At 38.4% G+C, this 12136-nt stretch overlaps 1 protein-coding gene across 1 annotated transcript in view; it reads left to right on the top strand.

Moving 5' to 3' along the window:
- PELI2 (pellino E3 ubiquitin protein ligase family member 2) overlaps positions 1-12136 on the top strand; it is a 202284-nt gene that overhangs the window by 53950 nt on the left and 136198 nt on the right. Inside the window, exon 2 of the mRNA XM_056133753.1 lies at positions 4615-4744. Within this exon, the coding sequence (XP_055989728.1) occupies positions 4615-4744 (130 nt within the window). The remainder of the gene's footprint in view (positions 1-4614; positions 4745-12136) is intronic.

The following is a 12136-nucleotide window of genomic DNA, read 5'->3' as shown; positions in this document are numbered from 1 at the left end:
TCTATGCTGCATTTGGTTCTCTTCTTTTTTAATTGATTAAAATTCTGTGATTTATAATACTGTTAATGATGGTTTCCCGGTGCACATAATTCCAGTATTGCATCCATCACCAGTGTACCTACCTCCCTCTCCCAAGGATCCCAGCATGCCCCCCCACACACACATACACCAACTTAGTTGTGTGGATTAGTTCTTCTGTTGTGTTGCTTTTGCCCTTTGTTGCTACTTTTTATGTGTTTTTAAAGTCCCACATAGAGAGAACTCATTCTCCAACTATCCCTTTCCTTCTGACTGACTTTACTCAGCTTGATATCTTCCAGTCCCATCCATGTTGCATGATTTTGTCCTTTCTTACAGCTGTGGAGTATTTCATTATGTATATATACCACAGCTTTTCGGCATTTGAGTTGTTTCCCAAATGTCTTGACTACTGCGCTATGTTATGATGAACATGGTGTGCATATATCCTTTCAAATGAATGTTTTGTGTTGGTGGGATAGATGCCAAAAAGTGGTATCACGGGATTTTATGGTATTTCTCTATTTTCAGGATAGATTACTGTATGCTTTGCATAGAAACTGAACCAGACAACATTCTTACCAAATTCCTTTCTCACTACAACCAATGGTTATTTCCAAAACTTTTGATATATGCCATTCTCAATGGCATAAGATAATATCTCATTGTTATTTTGATTTGTATTTCCATAATCATGAGTGACAGTGAACACTTTTACATATGTGAACCAGGCCTGATTTTGCCTGTTCCTTTCCAAGCACAGTGTGAGCGTATGTGCATTTTCACGGTTCACGCCTTTTATTTGCCCAGTGGGAGAAAGAACCTGGCAGGTGTCATGGTGAATAGGAGTGCACAGCAAACACTATTAAAATAACATCAAGATGTCAACTCTGTAGGTCCTTTTTTTCTCTTTGGGATGAGATTCCTCATACTGAGTTTTCATTGCACTTTGCAGATTTCTAAGTATTTTTTACTGTTGAATCCAACTGTTGGTCCTGCAAGTAGGAAGAGGGGATTTTTCATCACTTGTTGTCTAAGGAGTGGTTTGTCTTGGGAATTTTTTTAAATGTGTAGCTGGAAAAATGTGTAGCTTGGAAAAATGGATAACTGTGGGTTGAAATTAAAATCCCACTGTTTAGCTGCTGAAAGAGGTATGTCAGCAGCACTTAAAAATCTTATTTCTGTAAACTTCAAGTTTGCCAGGCCAGGGAACATTCTGACCTTTCCTGCAGCCATAGTTGTTTTTTTTTTTTTTTGCCTCTGTAAGCAGAATCTCACGGCTCTGGGTGCTGTTCCTGTTATCCAACCATTTCTTCTATCACTGGGACTCATTTTGGAGGTTTTTCCTGACCTCTGCTCGGGCATCTACCCTCGCTTTTGCTTCCCTCACCTTCAGTGCACCAGGTGCTGGAGAGGGACTGCCCCTTCCCTGGAGACAGGGAGTCAGATGAAAGGAAGAGACTCTGTGTTCTGGAGGCTGGGACAGTGTTGGACTTGAATTTAGCTCAGGGGGTGAAAGAGAAGCCAGGAAGCCATCTTACTGGAAACCCAGTAATCAGCTACTCAAGACCTAAGGGATTGAAGCAACAAAGATTTTATTTACTCCTGGATTCTGCACTGGCCTAGCTTGGTGGGTTATTGCACTGCCTCACACAGTGGCTATGGAGGTCACTGGGTGGGGAGCAGTGGATGGACGGGCTGGACCATTCTGGTCACTGATCATTATCAACATCTCTGAAGTTTTTCTTGAAACCTCCAACTCATTTCCACTGATGATACTTTGATTAGGCTTTAACAGTTCTGAGACTATTGTAATAAATCACCACTAAAACAGTGGCTTAAAACCGCAGAATTCTTCTCTCAGTTCCGGAGGCATCATGCCTGATCAGGAAGTCTTGGCAGATCCTCTCTATTTTTGAGGCACTGGGAGACCTGTCCTTATCATTCCCAGCACCTGGGGGCCCCAGATGGTCAGTGATGGTCTAACTGTCATCTACGCTGTGATCCCTGCGTCTCACTCAGGCCTGTCCCTTCTCTACCCTAGTACCAGGCACTTTTGCCAAGGAAATTAAGATCCACCAACAATCTGGAATAATCTTGCCTTAACTACATCTGCACATCTTTTTCCTCAGATGTGGTCACTTGCACAGATTCTGGGATATAGATGTATCTTTATCTTTGGAGGGGTCACTCTTTGCCCCATTCCACTCCACTCCACCCAGGTTGGTGTGGTTCTCCCATCTGATCCTTGTGACTCAGCTTTGGATCCATCCTGCCCTGGGATGCCCTCTTGATTCTTTTATCCACTCTTGTTTGTCCTTTGCTTCAATCCTGCCCTATTTCCTTAGCCCTTTGCTGTGAAAAACCCTTCCCCTCAGCGTTCTCCCCGTTGTATCTGACCCCGACTGCCCTCACCCTCCTTATCTGCGGCTTCTCTCTTCTTGAACTTGATGCTTTCCCAAGCACTAAACTAGTAACACTGTTAACACTCTTTGCCTTTGAACTCTGTTGCCTCGGTGCCCCATTTATTTTTGTTTCAAGGCAGTTCAAGCAGTGACTCCTCCCTCTGAGAGGGTATCCCTCTCAAAGTGCTCTGTGCTCCTTCTGTATCTTGTGGCTTGTTGTTCTTCTTTTTTTTTTTTTAATCAGACTTGTTTTCGTGTCTTTGCTTTCAACCAGAGAGCCATTTTGAAGACAGAAAAGTCTGGTTTTTATCAACGTATCCCTGGTACTTGGCATTATATAAATACTGAATGAGTGACCACGTCACTTAACCTAATTAAACATTTGTTTCCTCCTGACTCTCCCCCTTGCCCCATTACCCTAATTTCCAGTAAGACATTTTTTCCCTCTCATTTCATCTTGAGGTGGAAAGCATGCCACTGATAAGTAGACTTCCCTGTTGCTTGCCTAACTTGCAGTATTGATGCTCAGGCAGTCTTGGTGCCTGTGCTTCCCAACCTCTTCAGCCCTCCACGGGGCCTGATGGCTTGATTCCTGCCCCAGCTTTATGTTTCCCAGGATGAAGACGTTATCAGCCAGTTTGGGCTCCAATATGATGGAAAGGGTGCAGGCCTGCTCATCCAGATGTACTGTTGGGGCTGCTACGGGAAGGTCATATTAATTCCCAAGAAGAGGGCATCTCTGTGAGCAGATCCTTCAAAAGCGTCTGCCTTACAGGGCCCCCTTCTGCTGACCAGCAGTTTTTTTTTTTTGGGAAATGTGCCAGTCAGCAGACTGCTGGGCATGTGGAAGGGGCACAGGAAGCCTCCCTCCATTCTACGGCTGTAGGCCACTGTGGTGGAAATGATCCCCTGAAAAGTTTATAGTTACCAGCTTTCATCCACATATATTTTCTTTTACCCTAGAATATTCATCTTGATATAAGTAACAGGGAAAAGATACTGAAGACAAACTGGGTCTGTAATGATTGTTTGCTCGTGGATACACTCATGATCATAGTGATCCCAAATATGTTCAAGGAAACATGATTCTGATCTTGCTGCAGAAAAAGGAGGCAAGACTTGAAGGATCTCTGCTGTCAGACTCAGAGTCATTTTTATGTGGCTGTCATTTCTTTGTGATGGAAGTGGAACATTTAAAAACAAAGCAGAAATAATTTCTGGTCATAATTTAAATCCAGTGTCCCTACTGGAGCTACTGAATTGTAAAACAAATACAGAAAACCCTTTGGCGCTACCTTCTGTTGTTCTCAGGTGGGCCTCAAACCCTTCCTTGCAGTTGGGAACCATGCTCTGCTGGGCATGATGGAACACAGCCAAGACAAGACTGCTGCCCCTGATTTGGGTGTTCTGAGGGAGCGTGGGGCTGTCCTGTTTGTCTAGGGAAATTGTCAAATTGAAACGCCCACTGAACATCTGCGGTGTCTTTAAACACAGCCTTTAAAAATTACCTGCTCTACTTAAGGTTTTAGTAAAGAAATCTGCTAGGGACATAAGCTCTTTTTCCATTGACAAGTTATTTGACAGTAGGTGAACTAGAGCTTTAGTGGGTGGGGAGCTTTTAATGGGTAGTGTTCTTGGAGATTTATAGTTCATGTTTGATATTTTTGTTTCTGGCCAAAAGGAGAGGTTTCATGAAGTAATGGGAAGGATCCAGAACTTTTAAGAATTCAAATGACCAAATTTGATATTCTGTCAAGTGAATATCCTAAAAGATACGGTCTCAGTGAGAGATGGGGTATAGTTAGTGAGCTGGTCTCTAGTTCATTTAAAAATGTTCCTTGGGGATTTTTCTGGGGTCCAGAAGAATGGCATTTGCTGAATGGAGCCAGCCCTCATAAGGCCTCTGCAGAATTCTCATTTGCTTATTTATACCCTGTCTCTTTTTTAAAAAGATTTGAGTAGTATGGCTTTATGGAACAGGAAACCTATAATTACTCTGTACATCACTCTTAAATTAAGTTTCTGGAAGTGATTTGAATTTCATTACAGTTGAAGTCTGTTTTGCAGCCCTTTGCTTTTGTGGGTTATTGAACAGGCAACTTGTGAGGACCATGTCTGTCTTTCCCCTGTTCTTCCTCAGGTTTATTCTTCAGGAATCCACCAATTAATGAATTATTTCTTCTCTCTCTAGGTACAATGGTGCTCTGCCTAATGGAGACCGAGGACGGAGGAAAAGCAGATTTGCTCTTTATAAACGGCCCAAGGCTAATGGAGTCAAACCCAGCACCGTGCATGTAATCTCCACACCTCAGGCATCCAAGGTAGGAGCCAGCAGGGCAGGTGGGCAGGGCCATTAGCCAACTGAGATTCTCCCTTAATCCTCCTCAGTGTTGCCTTCCTCTCAACCACCTGAGGTCAGAACATCCTTTGTTGTCAAGGGCTTTGTTCTGTTGGACAATAATAGCCTCGGCCCAGTAGTATGTCATCCTGCTTTCATGAAGCAGCCATCTTCACAATCTTTCCCCAGATTCTCACCCTCCAGATTTTGGCCAGTGTGCTCCGGGGTGTGGATACGTCAGCTCTTTAGAAACCCTTGCTTTGGGGCAGGTGGAAATGGTCTAGATCAATTTAAACAATTTAGAATAGTTGTGGCTAAACAGCAGCTGATGTTTGTGATCCAGGAGAGTTTGGGTATTAAATCTTGGTATAAACCTCGTTAAGATTTGTTATTTTCCTTCTGTCAGTTGAGTGTGGTAATTTCACATAATCTTGAATATACATGAAATTAATTTTTTGTAGTTATTAGAACGATTAGAAGTAAACAGAGCTAATTCCTCTCAGAAGTTTGAAGTTAAACAAAGTTGATTTTTTTTATGATTATGTCATATATTTTCTGAGATCAGTGTCTGTGAAGGATATCTTAGCCTCTACTCTGGTTGATAAATTCTACCTGTTAGATTTGTGACAATTTTCCCTTTAGTTAAATTCTAAAGTGTGTAATACTGCTTTGTTTTTTTATGAAATAGACATAAATATATAAAATATTATGCCATACTAAATATATTAACTACTATATATAACATATTGTATTTATTACATTATATAAAGTAAACATAAGGTGCTTCATATGAGGTACATGCTTATACATGCTTATTTACCATAATGGGTTTAGACCATCTGGAATAAATAAGAATTTGATTTCTAATTTTCACTGAAAACCTTTGTTCAAATAGAAATGAATTGGCTTCATGGGACCACATGTGGTATTTATACTCAGTCTTAGAAACAGATCACCTTTGTTCATGTTTTTATTAGAAAAGCATCTGTTGTTCCTGAATCATGCCCTAGAAAAATTTTGCTAGGATGTACCAATTAAGATGGTTTTGTTTTAGAGGTTAGGTATGAAAATACTGAACACCAAAGAAGCAGGAAAAGAGAGATGGATCATTTGCAGCCAAGGTTTTGATCAGGGAAAGGGAAATAAAGAGATTTAAGAAAGGAAAAGACACTTTGTGCAGAAAAAAGGAAATTAGCCTCACAAAGGAGTCTGAGAAAAGAAGGATGTGAAATAGCAATAGAATGTTTAGAGCCTGTCAGTCCAAATGTATTGGTGAAGAACACCCAGACAAAGGATTTTAAGGATGTGATGAGTGGCAGAAATGTTCTGATCATAGAGAAGCTTCCAGAAAAATTGTGTTCTCTGGATGTCAGTTTCTTTATAACACAAATGTGTTGGCTGTAGGCGGGGACCATGTTGAATCAGGTGAGCATCACAAATGGTTCTGGCTTAAAGTAAATGCAAAGATTGAGAAATTGTTTAAGACTAGCATAGGAAAAACTCTTAGACATGGGGGACAATTGTGAGTAATCCAGTTGTAATAATCAGATTACCAATAGGAGTAAACATGGATACTCTTTCAAGGGTGTTATAAAATGAGTTGTCACCAATTACCATCTTATTTTATTTTTTAATTCTTTAATTTTAATTTTTTTAGCCTTTTGGGTCACACCCACCATTGCACATTCCTGGCTTGTGCACTCAGGAATCACTCCTGGCTGTCCTGGGGGGACAATATGGGATGCTGGGAATCGAACCCAGGTCAGCTGCGTGCAAGGCAGATGCCCTACCCGCTGTGCTATCGCTACAACCCCTCTTTTAAACTTTTGTATTTTGGGGAAAGAGAATCTGGTTATGCCTAGCCTGGTCCAAGGAAGATGGGTCCCCTTGATGTACTTCCAGTATACTGATCAGGTAGCCCACATCACCTTTCATTTATGACTCTTACCCATATCTCTACCTGTGCAGTTAGGACCTCAGACACAGAATTGTGCCTTACCTAACTTAGTCCCTTAGTCCCTTGCTTCTTCACTTCTTTCCCCATTCAAACTCCCAGCTTTGTCCTGTCATATATACTGCCACCTGCTGCCAGCCCCTTTACAAAAGCCTTTATCAATAGAACCTTTGGGTCTAAATGTTCCTTCTGCTGCTTCACTATTTTGTGTTGTTTGTGTTGATAGTAAAGCCATGGGTTAGGAATGTGGGGTGGATGTGTGGGTGAGAGGGAGTAGGCAGGAGAGGCACTCACCCAGGAGTTTCTCACCCAGACATTTCAGGTTTTCCTTTTTTAAGCCAATATTGTGACTGCATTAATAAGTTGGGTTCTTATTATGATTTCAAGACTCCCTTCAGCAGGAAACTTTGGGGTAGGAGTGGGTGAATGGCTTTACCTATATGATCTGTAAATTACTCAGCGGATTGGGTGATTGTGAGGTTGCCAGTGGGGTGGGTGAGAGGGGTGAGCACCCCTATGCAAATCAGCACTCTGGAGTCCTGCCTTCATTAGGGCTGGGGTAGAGGGTGTCCAGGGTTTCCTGGCCTCATTCTTTAGTGGTGAGTTTAAGTCACAAGAGTGGAAATTTAAGGCATAGGAAGAGAGGCAGTGGAAAAAAGGGGGGAAAAAAGGAGGAAACCGGCATCTTTGCATCTTATCAATTATCTAAGAACTACCTAGGATTTGTAAAACAAAGGCACTTTATGGTGGAGAGCAGCCTGGCTTTTTATCTAGTCCTCTGGCCACCTTGTGTTATTCAAGTTAGCCCTCTTTGAAGTAGAGGCTTCTGCCTCAAAGCTTAAGTCAGGCACTTGCATTCCAGAGAAGGCTATGATTAGGGTTTACACTATGCTCTTAAAGCTGGAGTGCAAAACTCTGAATTTTCACCAGTATATTCTTTTAATCTCCCAGCCATTTTAGCCCATGGGACTAGAAATGATTTCCAGTCTCTTTCTTTTTTAACCCTACACTATATTACCCCTTTCATTGCCTTTCTTGGCTTCTTTGGTATGCTGCATTGTTCTATATTCCAGTTGACTGCTTTATTTCAATCTCTTGCTTGCTAATCCCTGTGAAAACACGCATTTGCATTCATTGGCTTGTAGTATTTTGGACTCTCAGTTTTAGAGATTCTGATTCACTTTTTTTAAACTGATATGGTAGGTCATTGTCACTTTAAAATGACCATGCTATCCAGTTCTTTCTACTTCTGCGTGCATACACTTTGATCAAGCCATCCAGCCTTCAACCTGGCATTAATTGTCATGGTTTATAGCTTACATGGCTCTTTTAAGCTTGAGTTGTCCTCAATCCAGACTTCGTTTCTCAGGAAATTTTTTTGTACCTTTTCTTTATAAGTCTGGGCTGTTCCAAGATCTTGTTAGGTTGTTTAATTTAGCTTCCTTGTTGCTCACCTTATTTCCCAACAGTATCCCAGGGTGTGTGGTGGTACTTGGCAAAAAACCACGAAATGTATTTTAGGTGATTTTATTGTTGTGGGGACATCATAGAGTTAACTTACAAAACCTAGGTGTTATTGCCTACTGCATTGATTTTCGATTACTGGTCTGTGGATTGGTGCTGGTGCACAGGTAGTGTGAAGGTTGAAAATCACTGTGCTGCAGATAGGGATCATCTTCTTATATGTTTTTTGTGGTCAACAAGCATTATTATTATGTGGTGCATGGCCCTGTATACAGTGGAATATTATTCAACCATGATAAGAATCTTGTCATGTGACTATTCATAATAGTTCCTGATGATGATATGCTAAAGGAAATGTCAAATAGAAAAGTACAAATCCAAATCGTTTGAATTTTTTTCATTAGAAGTTGTGTTACTTGTCATATTAGATATTAGTTATGTTTTTGTGATGCCAAATGATCTTTAGATGATACCAAGTTATCTTTGGATGATGCCAGGTTTGGATAAAAGTAAGTAAACTACTTAACTTTTTTTTTTTATACTTGACCTGTAAAATAAATTCCTGAGTTAAATAGTTTATTTAAGTACTTGGAGTAGAAATAATGAAATTTGGTCTGGCAGTATCCCTTACGTGTGGAATCTTAAATAACACAGTTTGTAGAAATAGATAAGAGGTGGTTAGCAGGGGTGGCAGGATGGAGGAGCTGGGAAATATAGACTGGAAAATACAAGCCTTCAGTTACAATTTGAATAAATTCCATGTGTAATGTGATTGCAGTTAATACTTCTGTAATACAGACTTGAAAATTTCTGAGAGCAAATCTTAAATGTTCTCACCACAGTAAAGAAATGATAATTTTTGTGATATGCTGGAGATGTCAACTAACTATACAGTGGTAGTGCTTTTGCTTTACTGAATTACTTCGAATCAGTGTATTATACTCCTTAAACTTACACAGTGCTACACGTCAAATAGATCTCAGTGAAGCTGACAAATACATAAACATAAATCAGTTAACAGAAAATGGAAATTGCTTCCTAACACATCAGAGTATCACAAAAGAAAATATATTTATGAACCACGAACACAGACACACTATATAGTTTAAAATAATTTTCTGACTAAAATATTTATTATGGCTTCAGTGAATTTTTTCTATGAATGCATCATGGCAGTTGTGAGTTATTGTCCTGATTGTTGCAAAACATCTCTGCTGAAATAAGAAAACAAGTTTAGAAAACTTATAAATCGGGGTAGTAAACTTTCATTATTGACAAAACTCCAGCCATTTTGTATAGAAGTGGTTTAATAATTTACCTAAAATGCAATATTTAAAACTTTCGAGATGGGGACAATTTTGTTGATTTTCATGGATCGAAGGATCATCATCTGACATACATTAAACTTTACGGTCAAACTCAGGAAAAATTGTTCCAATGGGAAATATTTACATAAAGACCTTATGAATTTTGTATAGGTGGCAGAAGTATATTGCTAGGCTAAATATGAGTTCAGCTTAAATTGAAGAAAGTTCTTTGCATTTTTTCCATTTGATGGTATTTCATTATGTTTAATTTTTCTGCATGATATCTCAGGAAGATAAAAACCCAAGTAATCCAGTCCATATTTTAATTGATAGTTCTATTTGGTTGGTATACCAAATAAGTAAGATATATTTTATTTATTACTGGGAACTGAGATCAGGAAGCATTTGCCTTTGGAGATACTGTCCTGTGGTATTGTTGATGTAAACTCATTTTGGACATTATGGTTTGTAACACAGATACTGAGGGGTTATTATGTTTGTTCTTTTACCTACTTTCAGCATGCAGTTCTTATCCAGAGTGATCATTTCCAGCTATTTTTGTCATAATGGTCCCTTCTCTATCCCAACTGCCTTTCCCCCCAAGCACTTGAAGCAGTCTTCCAACTGTGAACCAATTCTCCTGACCCTTGTTTCTACTGTTTTTAGGTATTAGTTTCATATTATGTTTATTTGCATCCTACAAATAAGTGCAATCATTCTATATCTATTCCTCTCCTTCTGACTCATTTCATTCAGTCTGATGCTCTCCACGTTCATCCAAGCAAATTTCATGACTTCATTTTTCCTAACTACTTCATAGTATTCCACAGTGTAGGTGCACCATGGTTTCTTTAGCCAGTTGTCTGTTCTGGACACATGGGTTGCTTCCAGGTTCTGGCAATTGTGAATAGTGCTGTGATAAATACAGAAGTGCAGATGGCATTTCTGCAGTGTTTTTGGATCCCCAGGCTATATTCCCAGAATTGGTATTGCTGGGTCATGTGGAAGTTCAATTTTTAGATTTTTGAGGAATTTCCATATTGTTGTGTATATATCACAGTTTCTTTACCCACTTACTGGTTGATGGACACTTAGGTTGATTCCCTATTTTGCTCGTGTCTAATTCTGCTGTGACCACAGGCATACAAATATTTTCTTCAAAATGTTTTCATATCTTTTGGTTATACCTAGGAATGGTTGCTGGATTATATGGATTTTTCATTTTTAGCAATAAATATGTTTTTGATATTTGTTCAGTAGAAGGTTAGATTTATTTTGAATACTTTTATATTATGGAAGTCTATGTATATGAAGACTCAGTTTATGTATTATTTTTCAATTGGGGAATGTTATTGAATTTAAATTTTTATGTGTATGAATCATAATGCACACATTAGCTTATTGTGGATACATAAATTAAAGATCACACCAACAAGTTCTGTTTATATTATATAACTTTCATATCTATTAGACTGATAACTGATATAACTATATATTAGCTTTAGATATTCAACATAATGATTTAATATTTATGTGTTTTGTAAAATAACTATCACAGTAAATTCAATTACCATACATAGTTAAAATTCTTTTTCTTTGTGATGGATACTTTAAAATCCACTTTCTTGTTACTTTCAAATATAGTGTTCAGTATTATTAGCTATAACCACCACATGCCAGTAATTTCTAAAAACTGATAGATGGTTTGGTTATTATTAGCATATTTTGATAAATTCTTGGTGCTGTCTCAAGTACAGTTTTATAGTTTGTATATTTCACATTTTCTAAAAGAATGAATAGGAATGTTAAATTTTTGTCAGTATACTTAATTCATTATAATTTAGATTTTTAAATATTCCTTCTTAGATGAATAAATTTTATAAATATTTTTATTAGGTATTTATCCAATTTTTGGTTTTGCATAATGTTTTAACCTCAAGAATTGGTTATTATTAACTGCTGTATTTTTATAAATTTTGACTAATTAGTACTTTTATGTTTTTTCTAAAGTTTTTGATGATTTTTCCATTGCACATAGTATAAATTAAGTGATTTTCTTCCCCTAAATTGATGAGACAGAACTTGAGGTTTTCACTATTGTGTTTGTGCCAGGAGCTTACCTCTATCTAGTTGACAAGGTATTTCCTTTTTCAGATTTGGGTGCATCTTTAAGGTAGATGCTGAGATAGTTATAGTATTCTTAGAACTAAATTTTATTTATGATTCAAAGTGACTTCTGTGACTTGATTCTAGAAAATTGAAAAATTGCATCGGAATATTAAATTTTTCTTATTCCCTGTGGTTAATAGTTTGAGACTAACAGTTTTGTTTTCTCTGACCGTTCTAGTATATATAATTTCTTCATCATAAGCATGAACATCTAACATTTTTTTGTGTATACAGAATAATCACAAGGTCACTGTGTTCATCTTTTCTGTTCATTGATATTTAACATAAATCTCAGCTGTGCAATGTGGACAGAAAGCTTATTCATTATCTGCTGGCAGAGGACCTCAGTGTCTTTATTGTATTTATTCTGTAGTTGGCTGAGAGTGCCACGCCCCTCCTTAAAAAAATAATAAAAGATTCCTGAATCTTAATCTCAGGACTGCATTACCTCATGTGGTATAAGGGACTGTGCAGAAAGAAT

Source organism: Sorex fumeus, unplaced genomic scaffold (assembly GCF_029834395.1).
Source record: "Sorex fumeus unplaced genomic scaffold, SorFum_2.1 ptg000098l, whole genome shotgun sequence".
NCBI lineage: Eukaryota > Metazoa > Chordata > Mammalia > Eulipotyphla > Soricidae > Sorex > Sorex fumeus.
The sequence above is the reverse complement of the archived record's forward strand: the minus strand, read 5'-3'. Positions and strand labels throughout refer to the sequence as shown.